Consider the following 19,367-nt stretch of genomic DNA (forward strand, 5'->3'; position numbering starts at 1 on the left):
AAACGCATCTCCTTCATATTTGCACAAGAGATTAGCATCGAGGTGCTAATAGAGGGTACCGGCATTTATGGTTATGTACTAGAGGGAAGTAAAATATATTTTGCCCTAATAATAATTGGTTTTGGGGGAAAGGAAATGGCGCAGTACCTGTCTCATATATCGTTGGGCACCTGAACCGCGCCGTAAAAGGAGGGATAAAGGAGAGAGTGAAAGAAGAAAGAGGTGCCGTAGTGGAGGGCTCCGGAATAATTTCGACCACCTGGGGACACCGTGGCGGGTGTATTTTGCCCTAAATCTGGTATTTTTGAATACAGAAGTGTTTTTAAAGGGCCAAATGAGAGAAAATGAATGTGGATCAGCTCAGATAATCCACGATACACAAAGCGAAAGCTGTCGGCGTTCATTGTCCTCACTGGCTTTGGCGTTTCGAACACTCTAGGCGCCGATGATTTTGAGGAAAGAAGGGCGCATAACTGGCTCCCTTGGTCAGTGAACGAATAATAATAATTGGTTTTGGGGGAAAGGAAATGGCGCAGTATCTGTCTCACATATCGACGGACACCTGAACCGCGCAGTAAGGAAAGCGATAAAAGAGGGAGTGAAAGAAGAAAGGAAGAAAGAGGTGCCGTAGTGGAGGGCTCTGGAATAATTTCGACCACCTGGGGATCTTTAACGTGCACTGACATCGCACAGCACACGGGCGCCTTAGCGTTTTTTCCTCCATAAAAACGCAGCCGCCGCGTTTTTATGGAGGAAAAAGCGTTAAGGCCTGTGCCTCAATCGCGCTTCGAGATACGTGGCGGTGGTGAGAGAGAGAGATGTGGGCTGCATGCTTTAGCGCTGAGAACGTTGTGGTAGACACGCAGCACTGCAGCAGTAGGCCGCAACGCTTATTGGGTGAACAACCACTCGCTATCAACTATTATAACTGCCACCTGCCAGGGTGGCAGGATGGGCGCGCTGCCTATCCAGTGTTCGGAACGCGCTCAACGTTACAGACGCCAAGCCGTGTCTGCTCGGCTAGATCACGTGGTCAGGCAGCAGCCGCTCCGCGGCTGTGGAGCACCGGCGCAGCGACGGTGAAGACTCGGCTCGGAGGCGCGGCGAAGTCACGTGATGCGTTGCTATGGCAGCGGCGCAGCAAGGAAGTTCAAGGTCAAACTGCAGCCCACGGCGAAATCGGCGCCGGTAAGACAATAACGCTTTCGCTTAAAAAAAAAACACTCCCAATTATCCCTAAAACGCCTGATAAAAGTGTCTAGAAGGAGGCAAAAAAGAATACGATAGAATATGTTGCATTATTTTGTTTCCAACGATGTAATCCAAGCTCAAACTTGTAGCTTCTTGAGCACCGACCGGAGAGCCTATACGAAGGGGCGGAAGCAGCAAACACGCCCTGCGCTGCTCTAAATTTTCGCCATATCCCAAGACTCACACCTTTTCCATCAAGAGAGAGCATACCTAATTACTTTTTGTGGACAAATACCGATCTGTAACGCAAGCAGGATTGCGTGTCGCCGCTATTGCCGAGTGCGGGTGACAATTGGGATTACGGCCTATAGGAATGCATGTAAACAAAAGCTCTCTATGTAATATTCTGAAAGCACAATGCACCTATGAGCTTGTTTTTCATTAAAAGAAGCCGTCTACATCCTAGAACGGAACGTGGAAGCATACAACGCCATTTCAAAGCCATTGTTTTTTTTAAAGCATCACAATATGTGCTTGTCAGACGTTTTAAAAGTCCACATTGTGTTCTATATATAGGTTCTTATTGTCTTTTATTAGAGAGGGAGGACTTCATTTACTCACTTTGGAGTCTTTATATGATGCGAAAATCCATGAAGTAAATCGTGCGTAAGTTGAGGGAACGCCTACTCCAGCATAGCTGTAACCAATCCAGCCTATAACCATCATAACCAATCAAAATGACTGGACAGCGGCTAAAAAACAAACCAAAGTGTATTCTTAAATCAAACGCAGATCAGAAAAAAATTAGCCAAGGTATGCCTGGAGTGGAACAAGAAAGAAAGAGCCTGGGGACACGCACAGCTTCATAGATGCACAGTGGAGTAAAAAAATCACATTTAAACCTGTTTACATGCATTCTTATGCATGTAAACAACTCCTGGTTGCTACCCGCACTCGGCGATAGCCGCGCCACCGAATAATGGTTACGTCACAGATCGGTGTTGGTCCACAAAAAAGTAATTAAGTATGCTCTCTCTTGATAGAAAAGGTCTCAGTTTTCGGATTTTGAAATTTAGAGCTGTAGAGGGCGTGTTTGCTGCTTTCCGGCCCTTCATTTAGGCGCTTCTGCCAATACTCAAGAAGTTAGAATTTTGAGCTTGGATAAAATTGTTGGAAACAAAATAGTGCAACATGTTCTTTCGTATTCTTCTTCGCCTCCTACTAGATGTTTGAGGAGTTTTAAGGAAAATTGCGAATAAGATTTTTTTTAAGACTGGCAGATTTCGCGCAGTACTTCTTTGACTTCTCTATGTTGCATAACAGTGAAGGTCGTACACTCTTTCAGCACCTTGATGCTGATCTGTTGTGCATTGTTGAAGGACATATTTGTGGAGAAAAAAATCCTTAAAATAGCCGCATTTGAGACGTGTCGTTTTCGAATTTTTTTGTTCTAGTATAAGCGACAACGTCTTCACAATGGTGGAAATAAGCCTAGCTTATTCTTTCTCACCTGTACTTTTAGCACGCAAAATATATCGATCACGACTTTCACATCTCGACTGTTATCAATGTAAATTTGCGAAATTGGGCTGTGCGTGAAAACACTGCCTCTGCCACAACGCCGTTTGCAACTTTTTTCTCCTGAAATATTAGTATTTTCAAAAAACAAAATTTCCTGTTGGCCTACTGAATAGTGCGTGCACATTTTCTAGAATAATCAAGAATGTTAAAAATTTGAAACATTTGGGCAGTTCGATCTCTTGTGGAATTACCTTCCTATCGTTAGCGGCCATGGCGATAGCCAGCTCAGAACAAGCCCGCAGGTTCCAGAGCGGTCGCGTTTCTGTGAAGGTGAAATAAAAGGAAAAATATTCCCGCGTGCCGAGATCTATAGGCGCACGCTCTGAAACCGTGGTGGTCGAAATCGATTTGGAGCTCACCACCATTACGGCGCACTCGAGAGGGAACAGTGAGAGGGACCATTTCGTTGCAAACCGTTTAGCGATTGACTCAAAGCCGGAGCAGAATATGTCCTCTTCACGCGACTACGCTTTTCAGTCACTGACGTACAACGCGGAAGAGTTATCTAAACAACTCGCGGTAAATTGAGTTTTAAACTAGATAAAACAGGGATCAATTGTATTATCCTGAAATGAGTCGAGGCTTACCAAACCAATCGTCTGCAAGTTGTCGGGGTAGATGGCTGTGAGCGCGAGCTCTGTAACTTGGAGTATTTTCGTAAGTTTCAGAAGGGGCCGCGCCTAGTAAGCTATTATTTTTTTTTACACAGCTGCTACCTTTGAACCTAGTATAAGGTTCAAGTTATTTGCTAATGACTATCTAATACATATTTTTCGATAACTGATATGAAATACCAGCTCAAAACCCAGCGGTATTTAATACCCAGCAATTCTGGACAAAATCATTTTTGAGCGGGAAACCATTTATGAACGCAATCATTTCATATATAACAATCAATATATCCGCAGATCACCCAACGGGTCTTGTATTTTTCTCTCTATTAACGTTTTTGCTATCGTCAAAAGCGTTCCCTATTGGTTTTCTATGGCAGTCTTAACTGCTCGAAGCGATTACTGGAAATACTTTAAAAGAAAGATTTTGCTACATATCAGAAGAATGGACCATCACCTTTAGTATTTCCATAACACTGTCTTACAATTTTCCAATTTTCAAAATGTTTGCCCGAGAAAGCTGGACATGATGGGGAATGGAAATAAATTACTCTGAATCAGCATGTACACATATTATTAGAAACAGCAACATACTTTCATTTGCGCATCCCACTGAAGAAAGTCCTTTCGTAAACACATGTCAGGTGTCGAATTCTGGAAGGATCACAATCTCAAAACAGCTACAAAGCGGTCACAAAGCCCCGCTCCTATTGGTCAGTATGTCCGCCGGTCAGTGTCGATCAACAGAAGTGCGGCTTTGTAGCCGTTTTGCGAATGCTTTTAGATTGTGGCCCCGGTGAAAATACCTGCGGACATACTAGAAATGCGTTCTCAACATCGGATCAAAAGTTTTGCGTTTTAAGAAAGAAATCAAAATATGTTACTTGTGAATATGCACTTAAAACAGTTCAACACCAGTACGGAAATGTGATTCCGCAGTGTGGAAACCTAAGTAACGGTACTTGAAAACGAAATTGGAGCGAATTCAAAGGCATACTTTCTGTGCTCTAAATGCTGCAAAACTGACTCCGTCTCAGAGATGATACATTCTTGTGGTCTTAACTTTGACGTAAGAAAGAGTAAATATTTCAAACACAACGCAAATTAGGTTTGGTTTGGTTTATAGGGTTTAACGTCCCAAAGCAACTCAGGCTATGAGAGACGCCGTAGTGAAGGGCTCCGGAAATTTCGACCGCCTGGGGTTCTTTATCGTGCACTGACATACAACGCAAATTAATCGCTGAAGCAACGCACGATCCCCAGGTAGAAGTGCTCTAACTAGCTACAGCTATGCCATTCAACCTCATGATGCTCGATTTGATCACTTAATTATTAATTAAGTTTTCACAGATGCAATTGACTTCTGAAACTAAGTTCTAATTTGAGTTGTTAAAAGCTTGGATGCGCATAATTTTTAACAGTCTTTAGATGTGCACTTGCTGCCTATATTTCGTCGGTCTGTTTCTTTTGTACGTATTATTGTTGCCCTCTCCTGCAAGCACACTCAACAGAGGGCTGACAGTGCAAATAATTATACAAATAAGTTGCTATAGAAATATTATTCACAGGGGTGAGCTGACAAATACTATAGGTCTGGAAGTAATATTTCTAAAGTCTACGGTTGCAAGTCTGATCGCTTTCTTCTTTTCCAAACTGCGTCACCTTGCGAGGAGTTAACCCTTTACGAGGAACTGTGCGCTTGTTCGTGTCGACGAAGTATGCACCCGTGCGCTGCTGCCTTCTCACTTTCCGCGTATCACAGGGAATGCAACATCACTGCCTTTGCTCCGCGTCCGCAGAACTGCCGGAAGGGGGACCATAGCAATACGCAGAGCTAATTTAATCAACTACACCCCCGGGGCCATCCGACGTGCGCAAAGCCCATTTGCCCCAAAACCAACAAAGCTGACGACACCGGCGCAAGAGCAACGGAGTCATATATTAGTCTGTAGGGCGCATTACCAGCCTTGTTTGGTAACGGTCAATAAAAGGGCGTTTCTGTCGCATGCAAAACCATGTGGAGCTTCAAAGAAGAGCAGCGCGAAGATATCGTTCCGATGTCACAAATTGCACCTTGGCTCAACTAATGAAAGCTCAAACTCGCCGAAAGCTCCCACCGGATTTTGCCTGCAGCGAAGCGACGGTCAATTCGCCTTTCACCGTGCCGCTCCATTCGCCCCCTATACTTTCAGCAGGGCAGCCCATGATTTTGCACCTGGTTTCCTGCGGCTTCGCACACGCATCGCCCATCCTCGCGCCTATTGTGAAGGAACGAGGCCTGCTAGCACAACCGCCAGAGCAGGCCAAAGAGCAGGCAAAGCCAAAACGAAAATCCGCCTCTAACGCCCCCTTCAAGCCACGTCCAAGCTTGGCAGTGAACTTGCAGCAGTTTGCTTATCGTGTCCAGATACGGTCCTAGCAACACTGGGGAACAACTTGATTCAATTTTCGATGTCAGCGAAAATCGATTCCATGGCTCTTGCTGGACATGTTGGTGTTTATCCGGCAGCAAAAGGCGCATTTATTGCGACTAAAGTTCATGTCAAAGTTTTCCGGCTACTCAGTTCAAACTTGTGACGTCAAGACAGAAACGGACTCTGTGATGGCCATTTAGAAGTGAATGGCGGTGTTGCCAAGCCTCAGGGATCCTCGATAGACGGCTGTCCTGACGAACCGCAGTTTGCTTGCGAAAACAGCCGCTGGTGGCGACACCTGTGTTTCACTGCGTGACCTTTCATAGCTAATAAAAGTAATCTCCGTTTTAAGTTCAAGTGGCGCCTTTGCCATTAAACATCTACACAGTTTGTCCTCTGTCTCCTTGAAGCTTGCAAGCCTTGCTTGGTGTCCTCATTAAAAGCTAGGAATCTGCGAAATTATGACCTCTGCACAAACATGAGATGCCTGTGGAAGCGAAAAGCTGCCGCTAAGTTGAAAACGATGACACTGATCAGAATACGGTTAGCGCACAAGGATGAAGCGTCCAATTGTTCCGATGCCGGCCGTCGCCGAGTTTTCTTTTTTTCTCTCCCGCGTCTCTTGGAATGCAGCGCTTCCTGCCGGCTACGTCCTGCATTCGTGCTCGGCGGCTGCGGCCTATGCGCCAACGGCAGCTTCGCGTGGCCGTACACGGAAGCACATCAAGCAGCGAAAGCAGCCACAATCTAAACAGAAGGGCGGTAAGCCGTCCTCTTGCGCATTTCCTAAGAGGGCAGCCTTACTTTCTTTTCACTCCCATATCGCAGAGTGAAACGCGTCCAAAGAGGTACTTCTTCGTCCGTCGATGTGGCACTCGACAAGTGAGTACGTTCCTGCTGCCTAACAGACCTATTTCACAAAGCGCACTGCGCATGCGCGCGTTTGCCGGAAACGACCAAGCCGCCATCTCAGATGTATAGTCCCTCGCGATGCCGTCTGCGCGGCAGCCCGCTTTCCTCAGCGCTGCGAATGGCATTAGATTCGCTCGCAGTAGCTTTGCTTTGTGGCATTCACCGCGTTCTGCTGAAGGAACCAGATGCACCTCTAGGTGGGGTAGGAGCAGCTGCGACGCAGGGAGGTGATGACGTGATGTCCCCAAAAAAAAAGAAGAAACATTCCTACGCATGCCGATACAAGCGTTTTAATGTGCTCAGACGATGTTGGTGTTTCTGTCCACTCGATTTTCGTGGTAATTTCCTAAGTGTCAGTCCAGGCAGTCGGCCATGGCATGAAACGTTTTTTGTTACTTCGTTTGTGCAGCTATATTTGTAAAAAAGAAGGCACGCGATCGCTTTTTATTACAGAAACAACCATAAATATACTGAATAAGCACAGCTTTAATGTCATGCTTTACTGAATTATGTCACATCGTACAGAACGAGCTCTAGTTCGAAGCAGAACAACGATTATAATTATGCATGATTACAGCAAGTTGGACTTGTCGCAGCTCTAGATGAGAGTGGATAGGGTTTTGTGCTTTAGTTTTGAACGGATGGATAAAACTCTTTGCTGGTTTGCAATAGACTATCATAAAGCCAAGATGGGCGGACCTCTTAGTCCGGCAGTCCATTGGCCTTCAGCGCAGCTCACCAGTCGTCGCTGAGCAGAATGGACTCCCATTCCTAGATAGAGGGGTTGGGGATGGGATCTGCCTGGAGTGTGTCCTGGCATTCCGATATCATGTGATATATATGCAGTTTGGTCGCAATGCGTACACTAGTAGTTTTGTTTTACTCTGCATTAGTCACACAACCCCCCGAAATAATGGGTCTGCATTTTTTGCGACAAGAAGTTCATGCAGTGCGTTAGCGCATGCCTTTCAGCTGCGTCTGGTAATAAGGCGCCAAAGGTTAATGTCCCGTATTTTAGGCTGCTAAATGTTTCCAGTGCATCTGTCTGCTTTAGGCGAGCAGTTATAATACGCGTAGCGAAATTGAACAAAAATATTGAAAATATTGAGAAGTCAGCTTCTCTATTTTGCGGCTTACCAGCCACAGATCTGGGTGGTAGGAACAAGTTGCGCCGTTTTCCTGAAAGAAATCTGAAGCGCGTGTGTCGTGCGTTACGCAAGAAAGGGAGCGAAGACTGAAAATTTTTGAGCGCGCTGCGTTTAGACTAAGTTATTGATTAGTAATGCAGCTTTTAAGTTCATTTCAGAGATGGTCGTTGCAGCACTGTTTTCGTTTTTAATGTAGAATTTTATATTAGCTGCGGGAGCAGCTGCCGCGCGACCGGTTAATACCTCAGTGCTGGCCAGCCCATGCTTGACTGCGCCGCAACGGTGCCGTCTCATGAGAAAAAAAAATGTTTTCCTTTTTTTACATAATGGAAAGTATAGAGTAAGATGTGGTTGATATTGCGGCAGAATTGCACGCCGTGAAAGGCCAGTATATTGACGCACGGCCAAAGATGGATGTGCAAGACAGTATCAGCAATATTTCGCATTAACACGCCCTTGTCTAAACCTTCAATATGACACCCTTGTTCTGATTCCATGAAAAAAAAAGTACTTTCGCGAATGTGGCAGCGTAAGTGACGAGCACGGAATACCCGCAACGAGTGCTCACGTCTCGTAGAAGCCAGAAAGTGGCACTGGAACTGCGCTCACTTCTTTTCCCGCAACCTTACACCAGACAGAAAGCTGGTCAGACAGCTTCACGAATAGCGAGAGGGCGAGACCAACCACGGCCTTTCCTCCTTCAGCAGAATTCGACGGCACTTAAAATGCGCTTCTGAATGTAGCGCCACTCTAGATCATGAAAATTCACGCTACGCCAGCTTACACTGATCTACAGTGACAAGAAGCTAAACGTGAACAGAGCCTCGCCAGCTGCCTCTCCGACCGGCTTCTACACGCTCCTTGTGTGGACCAATCTTCTTTTCCTGGCTACGTCAAATCCGGGGCCGTCTGCTCGATGCGCGTGCCTGAGAACATGGCGGTGATCATGGGAAGCCATTCATCCAATAAAACCTGAATACGCGAAGCGAAGAGCCATGTGGCGATTAAAACGGCACAGCGCTCGCCGGCAGAAGTACCACAACTCCCAGGGTGCATCGTGGCGGCGGTGGTGTAGCGCAACTGCTTGTGAAATCGGCCTATTCCATATATCGCTTCAGCCTCACGACGACAAAGTCCTGAAAGCTGAAACGCCTAGCTTGTACTGCGGCTCTTCTCGTGAGGAACTTGTTGGTGACAACAGAAGGAGAGACCATCAGCCGTTCTCACAAAGGTGTGCCAAAGGGCTGAGAACATCTCTTACCAACACCAAGGGTGACGCCTCAACACAAGCAGCCCGTGGCATATGCGAATTTTTCAGTGTACCTTGAGACTGCTCACTTTTCTTCCAATAGCCGCTGTTATTACGTTACATCTGCAGTCACTGTATTCCATGCCTCGCAGGTTTTCCTCTTCGGCATATATGATGAACACACGTTTGTTACAAGAGTCCTTTGGCTATAAAAGGCGCAAATACAAACAGCGAGGAGGCCCATCATTGCAAGGTTTCCAAGTCTGGCTGGCCAATGGCGAATAACCGCAGGATTTGGGGTCATCCGGACTCGAAAGCGCAGCGTCACGGCTGGGAGTCCGGAGTAAGGTTCGTTTCAAATTAAAGGCAGCATCATCCAGGCCGTCCTGGGAAGGAGACGATGGGTGAGGAGCACTTGTGGGTGTGCATAGCGCAGTAGGCAAGTTTCTCTTTGCTTTCTCCCAGAGATGGTCTGTTGCGGTGCAGGATTGGGGCCAGATTCTGCGAAAGCCGTGCAATGGTTAGGGCGGGTTATTGGTTTTATCCTTTTTTTTTTTCAGATAAGCTCTCATCGTGGGGCTACTGTTACCGTAAATGAGACCGGACATCGTATACGGTCGACAGAACCCCTTAACCGCAAATACAGCGACTGATTCCACAATATGTGGTTTTGCCGAACGTGGTCTGCGAGCTGTTAACTCCCGCTAAATTAGGTGAAAGATTGGTAAACATATCAGCGAGAATATCGCCATGTTGCGCGTGTGCTATCACTTCACCTGCAATCTTTTATGTGTAGCTTTGACATGCAAGTGGGCATAAAACATGACAGCATTAACGCAAACACTGCTTATGATGACAGAGAGACCACTGAAAACGGAGCTTTCACATAAGCTAGAAAATACTCAGAAAACGGGATACAGGTGTCGCCATCACCGGGCGATTTTGCAAGTGAGATGCGTCCGTCGACGTCATTTTTTTTTTTTTGCTGTGGATGAGGCTACGTTACGCCACCTCTTACTTCAAAACGAGGGCTTTTCGTTAAGGATGGGTCCCGAGTTCGGAGAAGGAGGATTTTCAAGTCCATGCGCACAGAATCCGTTTTCACCGAGAATAATAATTGGTTGGAGATGGGCTCAGGACGGACGGAATTTAGTAGATTTGATAGCGGCATCGCCGCAGTAAATATTTCTGAGTTCGAAACGACCGCAATTTATCGTGCATACCCTACAATTTCTGCGTTAATGCAAGTCCAGGCCATGATTTCTGACGCTAGGTTGCCTTCGCGCACGTGCTACGGGCTTTGAATGCATCGGTGTTAGTACAAGCGTGAAACCGGTCAGTGTAACTAGACAGGCACAAAGGAGTCCAGTGCAACCTCCAAAGAAAGTGAAATACTGTCGGTAACTGCAAACCTATCGCTGTGGCTGACAGGACAGGTCAGAAGTGGTTCATTTCAACTGGCTGATGTTTTATTTGGGAAGTTTATTTGGGAAGAATTTCTCACAAATCATTTGCTACAGAAGTTGTCAGAGACTACTGAATTCCCACCTCTTAGATATCCACGAGATAACTGAAAATATACCGTTCTTTCCAAAGAAAACATGCATACTGTGGAATTGCTCCTGTGGGCATGGCGGCATTAAATGTAATCTCACATGTACTTCAGCCCAACAGGCCAGGAGCAATAATGGAGAAGGGCTTCAGCTCCGCTGAGAGCGATACTTAAGAGTGGCCGCACAGGATTACATACCAAAAAATTCTGAACTAAAGCATTTTTGAACGCGAAAGAGTGTATGAACGCAATTTTTTCATACAATGTAAGACTTAACTATAACAATCAATATATCCGCAGATCTTCCGTCAACAGGCTTGCACTTTTTTGTTGTTAACGTTTTTACGATCAGCAAAAGCGTTTCCCACTGGCTTTCTATTGCAGTTTTAACTACTTCATGCCAGCGATGGAAAAACTAAAAGAAAGATTTTGCCACACATTGCAAGAATGGACCATTACCTAGAATATTTCCGCAACAGTACCTAACAATTTTCAGATATTCATTTTTTTATCCAAGAATGTTGGACATAGGTGCTTCCGAGATGAAAATAACAGATCTTTTTTTCTGCTTCCACGAACAACTCTTCAGATTACAGTGTGTCCTCGTCGGAGCTCCCCACTGACGCAGGTGGATGGAAATGACTGCCTTTTTTTTCCAGCTACTCAGGTCTGACTAGATAGATGTGCCACTGAGGTCAGGCTAAAAGCGAACCCGCTGGAATGTGTTGATCACCGCCCACCGTCCACAAAGGAGAGTCGCTGAATGACATCAACTCACTACATCCGTGATCCCCGCAATTTAGCGACTCTTTGTTGCTCCCCGAGGAAACACACGGTGCCGGCACCGTCAGCGCGCGAGTATGCGGCACCCTCCGCGCAATGCATGCATACGAATTGGCACGCCACTGAGACATGCACCGGGGAGGGAGACGACACCGAAAGCGCATGCAAGGCATTCGCAAAACACGCACGGTGCACGATGATGGGGGTGAGAGGGTGGGTCGCTTCGTAGACATGACCTCCACCGATTACCTAACCTCACGTAGCGAGCGACCTTGGCTGAGACAAAGTTAAGCGCAAAGCTGCGGCTCTTGGGAAAACTGACTAGGCGTCTAGTATTCCGAACAATGGTGCAGGAAACCCAAGAGGTATAATGCAACTGATACGACGACAGGCCAGCAGTCAAGTTTTTTGAGCGCTCAGCTAGCCAAATAAGTTCTCTGAACAAAATTATTTTTCACTAAATATTCCCCGTTTTGGACTTTGAGCACTGAGGATTTTTTTTTTCTTGCAAAGAGACGTCAAAAGAAGAGAGCAAACAGATAAAGATCGCGGCTGAAATTCTTGATGCTGCTTTTGGAGTGAGGAGCTCATTGGCGAAGACAACTTTTGCGCGTGCTTTTGCGTGCAACGGAACAACGAAGCAAGGCTCTTTCCAACGTGTTGTTTTCACTCGACTGATGTATTTTGTTATTGCTTGTGTTAGCGCAAACGCACGACCCTGGTGAATGTTGAAAATCCGAAGGAACAGGCCTTTCTGGCACGGTGGCATCGAATAGCTATATTTCTTAATGAGAGGGGCTCGAGACGAATAACAAGAATAATGGAGGAAGCCGGCAACGCGGCAGGAGGATGGCTGTTGTTTGTCCCGATTTACCTGCCCTTGGTACGTATTCTCTCCCGCGCATTTTTCCCTCTCATTTGCGCATGACTGCTGGCCCCTTCGTATGCAGTGGCTTCGAAGGCGCCTTTAATGGCGCGACAGCTAAAAGGGTGAACATTTCGTGCGCATCAGGAAATGCACGCACAATAAAATTTGCAGCATCTCTGCGGAGCTTGGTAGCATCGCGGAGTGAAAGCCCACATCCGCGAGCGACGGAGGTCACGTCTGCCATGAGGTGAGAGAACCTGGCGCAACGACCGTCAGCCGCATGCATGGCGCAGGCAACGAACGCCGTCAGAAGGTGATGGAAGTGCTCACATTGCAACTAACTTCCTCATACACGGTCCCTAGTGCCTAAAGGAGAGAGAGGAAGAAAGGAAGGCACACAGGGTTAAACAGGGCTCGCAACACACGCGAACACACTTTGCCACACTTGGCCAGGCGGCACAAAAGACCGCGAAAAGCAATTAGTGTCGATCGACAGTTGGAACAGTTTGCCTTCACTACCGCCACCACGCTGCAAAACTGACCAACAGTGAAATGTGCAGGGCGCGTGGCCAAAGATCCACGCCACGTAATGTATGCAGAGATCTTTGTCACGACCCAGAGCCAGCTTCTCTGCGGCGATGATGACTGTTGCAAGCTTTGCAGCATGATGTAAAGCTAATTTGAAATGAAATCGAGCAGTATTTACAATTATCCATTGACATCTTTAGCGAGAATGAGTTGAAGGGTTTAGGGGTTCAAAGTTCTTTCCACACGTTATACAACAACGGCACTGAGGCAAAAGTTCGACGGGGAATTCAGATGGTAGATACCAATACCCCAATTTGAATTTCACCAAGCGTCGGACTCTTTTGTCTTACGCACATCGTGAACATGGGATGGAGTCGTGAAAGCGATGCAGGGCATGCATATGGATAATTTGAAAAATTATTTGGGCTCTCCGTTCAGCCAGTATTATATGGAAGTTTACAGCTGAACAATACGGAGTGCATAAACGTGCACAATGTTCTTGTATGCCCAGCGCCTTTGTATTCTTTGTATCAAAATTAATAAACCGAGTGGTCGCCGCTTCGTCTCTTTTCAGGCTTTTACTGCAGTATGTAGGATTGCATTCGGTCACGTGCACGGTCGACTGGGCCACTGAATCGGAATGAGAACTTGCAAACAAGTGTATGCTTAGGCGTTCGCTTTGTGGGCGCTCGAGTCGCTCAATGTTAGCCTCAATGACAGCAAATGACCACGTATAACTGGTTAGCGATGCCCAACAGGGATTCTATTTTGATATCTCCGTCACCCAAGTCGTTGCAACAGTACCCAATGCGTGGCCTTGTAAAATGTGACGCACACAAAACGACACGCGCAGCCCGAAAGTAAACCCTTCCAAAAAAGCACATTGAGTTCTTTAGAGTCAAAAACATTTCAATAAAAACTCAAAATTTATTGAGCTCGTTCATTAAGGCGTCAAAACGTTCTCACTGATATAAGTCAATCGGCAGCAAATCGCTTACAGGTCAATTCAGTCTCATTGAAATTTGCGTCAACAGGAAGCCAATCGCCTTCGAGTCAATAGAATCGCGGTTAATTTTGTTCGCCACTTATTTCCCTGCACTTAATTTTTTATGCAAAGCTCAATAAAAAGCTGATCAGTAGTGTTTGAAGCAGAACGTTTCAGCAACAACTATGAAACATTCGCTTGATTATTGGCTGCAAAGGGAATACAAGAAACATTCCAGACATATCGATGTCTACTACACCCCCCCCCCCCCCCCTCCCCTGACATTCTCTCACTCGAGGTCCTCTCCATCATTCATGCCACTCAACATTTTCATTCGATCCCACCTGTACCAAACTATGCCGTCAACACTGACTCCCAGGTCGCCATTCGTGCCATTCAATCAAAAACACTGCCACCACATCTGTGCACGGAACTCGAGGCCGCACTTGCGTCGCTACAGCCTTGACGCGTCTTCCGCCGATGGATCCCTGGACACTCGGGCATTGGCGGCGGCAATGAGCTGGCTAACCGACTCGGCCGTGAAACTCTTATGCGGGCACCGTTGATACACCGGCCGAGACCCTCGGAGGGAAGGTCCAGACTGTCCCTTCGCGCCACCATAAAAGAATATTACAGTGCTATCCGCCTCGATCGTAAACTCTACCCCGATCCTCATCCTAGTCTTTCTGTGCGGGAGGCTGACATCCTTCGGCAGTTACAACTCAACACACTTGTCACACCTGCACGGCTTTATTTATACCAATTCCGTCGTGGCCCTTCATGTCTTAACTGCCCTGCCCCTTATGCCAATCTTTCCCACTGTTCATTCTCATGCCCAGTTGCTCTGCAATCAGGTTACTTTCCCACCCCCTTCCATGCTGTCGGGACCTGTCTGGACTGACTCTGAGCTGAAGGTGAAGATCAACAGCGCCTGCTTGTGCAGCAGGCTATCGACGTCTTGGGCGCCTAAGTACTGTGCCCGAATAAAGTCTTGTACTACTACTGTACACTACTATTACTACGTCAAGCATTGGTTTCAAGTACTGAATTATATTTTTTTCTCGCTGTTCGCGCACTAAGGACTCACTTGAACTAACACAACTTTGCAGTTAAACCTCTTGCTTTATTCCACCCACTGATTGCGTCAATGCCATCGAAATTCTTTTCGAAATCTGCCGTTATTAACACCTCACCACTAGTAAGAGATGGAACACTCTTCGCAGCCAGTATATAAGCATGAGCGCGTAGGTTTGAGGGTGGTTACATCATGGGCGTGGTATGTTTATGCTGTGCTATAATGCCGTCTCTACCAACTTGTTACTTGCTGCTTCCAGAGTGCTGGTAGGGAGGGTATTTGCAGCCCGATTTGTGATTTGGGCTATAAAATGTGGTTTCAGCGGGAGTTCTTCATGCGTTGTAGGTTTCGAGGAAGCTTAAAAGCGTATGGACTACTGGAGATTTCATTGCTTTCGAACCAAAGAAAATGTTTTATAAAGTTCTGGAAACGTATCGCTACCAGAATGTAAATTGTTGCCACTCCACATAGTGCGTGAAGGGACTCAATACATATTCCATTTCCGCCATAGAACGTATTGAACGGGCTCAACTCAACATCAGTACTGTGTTTCAATTTGAACGCGGTGGCCAGTTTGCCACTAGCCCGACACGACGCCGAGTCTGTCTGCACACGCGGTGTCGCCGTGATGTCTGCGTCCATGTCACACAGCACCAACATGAAGAGTCCACCGACCGTCGGCGGCGCCCTATCACTCGCAAGGCGGCTGTCGGCCGATGGTCCGCCAACTCCCATGTCTCACTGGAGAGACAACGTGCGAGACCTCCCGCCGACTTGGCCATTTCTAGTTCTCATTCGTCATCTTTTGTCAGTACTGTTCCTTTCCTTCATTATTTCATTTTATTATTATTATTGCCTGCTATGCGAAATCCACGATTCGGGACGCTTTATTTTGGATTCTTTTAAATAAATCCAACCATAGCAAAACGAACTTGTTAACAATCGTGAATATGAACATACATTGACTGCCGTCCAGTACTGAGCGGCACTGATTGCTGGATCAGAAAGGCATGGCTGGAAAAAAGAATCCAGTCGCAAGCCGGTAGACAAGAAGGGAGAGTTTATTGAAGGCCGAATTTTTTTTTAAAGTCCGAGAAAACTGTCAACCACGCGGACTCGAACTGTGGACCGCCGGACTGAGAACCTACTGCATACCCACAACGCCACGGAGGACTTCTTTATCTCTGTAATTTTTTTTTTAGAGTGATTCGAGGGCTTCAGAAGTGCAGATATGGTTCCGAGGTGATATGTTACTTTTCTGAAGTGTGACACTCGAGACGAGAATAAAGCAGGCGACACATGTGCGAAAACTTGGCCGGCGCGCTGCACCGGTCGCCGCTTGCGAACTGCAAGCAGGGACACACGGAGCGGCAAGCATCGGTGCGCCGCTCGACTCAAGCTCCGCCCACAGCCGGTGTCACAGAAGTGTACGCTTTGCCACCTCGCAGCAGTGATTGAGGGCTGCTTGGCACGGTGTTGAAGTTCGCACCAGAAAAGACAAAATAGCCGTATTATCAGGAAGAATGTATGCTACACTCGAGCAACGACAAAGCATGCCTGCACAAGTTGCGAGCTTTCGGCAACGGCGCCGCCCGCGGTCGCGCTGGAAAAAAACTGCGCTGCTTTCCGGCTGCCCTGGTCGTCGCTAAGCCTAGCTGGCTTCGCATCGATCCCGCAGCTGAGGGCACTTCGGAACTAGCCAGCGCCTTAAAAAAGAAACTGCTCTCGTCGACCCGTTATGTGAACCCGTCCCATAATAAAATAATGGTATGCTCGATTTCCGTGACACCTTCAGCAGCGGATCTAGCAGACGCCAGGCGAGCCGCATCAAGCAGCAGCAGCAAATCAGCTTTAAGATGGAATTTGATAGCACCGTAGTTATCACTTAAACCAGCGATTCGGTATTAGCCAACGATCCTTATTGACACCGGTGGGTTCACATACCTATTCTTAACGTCCAGCTTCTCCTACAATGCCGTGCCAGTCAATCCTGCAAGACACTAGACTACCTAGTTGTCATACAGGTGAAATCTTGGAGCGAAATTGACTCAAAACAGATGTAATGTACGATCCTGAAGTTCCGCATAGATGGACAGGTGTAACACACTCCTCTTTCCAGGCTCTGTGGAGACGCTGAAGAGTTGTCACCGGCGCCTTTCAGTGCTATGGAATCCTTGAGCAAACACGTGGCTGCCAGAAGACATTGAAACGCAGAACCTGGGGCACTGGCAACCTAAACGGTGTAAGATTTCACTCCTTTTTAAAACGACACATTCCATTATTTGCGGAACCAATTCTCAGGAGATTGTCCTTTCTTTCTTTTTTTTTTAACGGCAGGAGGCCCCTATCTCTGTTTAAGTTCACTTTATGCTAGGCAGTACAAATTCGAAAAAGATATACTGTAAAATATACATAAGTGCATTAAATGTGCAGGTTTTAGCAACGCGCCCCTACTCTGTGCCATATTAGTGACAGTTTTTTTTATGAGACGACTGGACGCTCGTTATTGCGTTTATTTTCTGAGCGAGACATTTGTTTTCTGGTCAGGAATGCGTGTTTTGCATTTTTGCATGCGACACAGTTAAGCACAAAAACTATGCTGCTTGGAGACTCGTTGATGGCTCCGCTAAAATTTAATGCACTTTTTACAGTCAAGACTTAATATGCGCTGCCCAGCGCTTCTTTCCTGCAACCCTTCACTACACATTTCGACAACATCCATAGAAACGCACGCAACGTTGCACGAAAAACATGTTCTATTTATTTGCGTCCCGCTCGCGTCCGATGGATGATCGCTGGCGAATTTTCCGTGTTTGTAAGCTTCTGCCTCAGCGAGGACAGCGGTACTTGTCTGCCAAACAAGGCCCTCACCCTCGTTGATGTCGGGGTGAGGGCCTTCTCCCTCTGCCCTGAGTTTCGATCAGGGCAGAATGCCCGACTTGCGCACAACTGGTGAGCACCGTTAACAGCGAAACTGCGCGAATCCAGCCGGAGTCGGGTTCGCCGTTGGGTCTGCCCCTCCCTGCTCGGCTGCTGGCGCGTTCTGCGGCTGGTGTGCACCCCCCTGCTTGTGCATGGCGATCGCGTGGCCGACAGCTGCGGGGCCGCGCCCTGCGACGACGTTCGCGGGTCACGCGGCGGCGGCCTTTTATTCCGTCGGAATTCTGCTGCAGCATGCAAGGGCCAACAGCGGGCGGCGCCCATTGTTTCCGCGCACGCCAGTCTGCGAGCACGCATCGCGTGACGGCTCTCTTGCCCCGCGGTGCGTGCAGTGTCGCCGGGCAGGAATAGCAACGACTGATTCACTCCGGATGCCCGTGGGATCGAGAAACAGCGAGCCGCGTGTAAGGCCGCCGCCAGTTGCAATTAATTACTATGGCTGCGCAAGAAATCGCTCAGCGTTGCGTACCAGCTCGCGAATGCTACCATGATGCAAGATTTTATTAATCGTCAGACGAAAAAGCATGCAGGCCGCCCACCCCACCGGGTTGTGGACAACCTGCCCACCATGCCAGGTGGTAATGAAATTTATCCGATAAAAAAAATCCAATGCAGTTTCCACCTGCCTACCGCGACACTGCGCGCCATCTCATAGACAATATCCCGAAGAACTATCTGCGCAAAAATGAGCCTTACGCGAGCTCGGGAAGAGCAACCTGCGTCTTACAAGTGGCGCATAGCTTAACCGTTGCACCACTGCGCCACGAGTTCTATGAAGACTCTCAGCGATCTTTGAATCTACTAGAGGGATCTCTAATGCTGCATCGAATTGTAATCTTTAGTGTAGGTTAAGCGCTGTCTGAGTTTAGGCGCGAAAGCACTACTCTGTAGATGTACCAACCCCGAGCCAGAATCTTGTCCTGCGACCTAGGAGGGCGTCACTCCGTCTAGGTCGCGTAACCTTGTGGCGCCATCGTAACCTGTCCACTGGATTATGAGCAAACTGCGCACCGTGGCAGGTGCCTTTAAAATAATGACTGGTTGACAGCGGTTGCTCGGGAAGAGAGGTTGCTAGGTACCTGGGTCGTGCAACCCCTACCGGTGGAGGTGATATAAAGATCCTCCTGCCAGTACAGTGGCGCATCGCTTGAGCGCTGCGCCGCTAACCTGGTCGATGTGGACTCGCCGCGATTTACGAAGGATAAGTAGAGATCGACCAATTCTGCATATATGGGTATTACGCTGACAAAGCTATCGCGTCATACCTTTAAGGCGGAGCATAAGTGTCCGCTCCAATTGAAGAATGAGCACATGCTTTCGTATGTCTACTCGGCTTAACTACGTTAAACGCCATGTTTTTTCTCCATGTTTTTACCTGCCTGCTCCCGGAACTTATCTACCCATAGTGCCCCGGAATGCGCTACGGTGGGCAAGCTCACGGTTGCGCCGTGATTTTTACTGCTGCCTCGAGTAACCTCGAATGTGTACGGGAAGGGGCCATGAAAACGAACTTGGATTTCGGATCGCTGT

At 47.5% G+C, this 19,367-nt stretch overlaps 1 protein-coding gene across 4 annotated transcripts in view; it reads right to left on the bottom strand.

Moving 5' to 3' along the window:
• Positions 1-19,367, bottom strand: part of LOC144110538 (uncharacterized protein ZK1073.1) — a 113,813-nt gene that overhangs the window by 68,485 nt on the left and 25,961 nt on the right. The window contains exon 2 of one of the 4 annotated variants that reach the window (XM_077643551.1): positions 12,640-12,675. The exons of the other annotated variants lie outside the window; for them this stretch is intronic. Within the exon in view, the coding sequence (XP_077499677.1) occupies positions 12,640-12,675 (36 nt within the window). The remainder of the gene's footprint in view (positions 1-12,639; positions 12,676-19,367) is intronic. 4 annotated transcript variants of the gene reach the window in all.

This window comes from Amblyomma americanum, chromosome 1 (assembly GCF_052857255.1).
Source record: "Amblyomma americanum isolate KBUSLIRL-KWMA chromosome 1, ASM5285725v1, whole genome shotgun sequence".
NCBI classification, from domain to species: domain Eukaryota; kingdom Metazoa; phylum Arthropoda; class Arachnida; order Ixodida; family Ixodidae; genus Amblyomma; species Amblyomma americanum.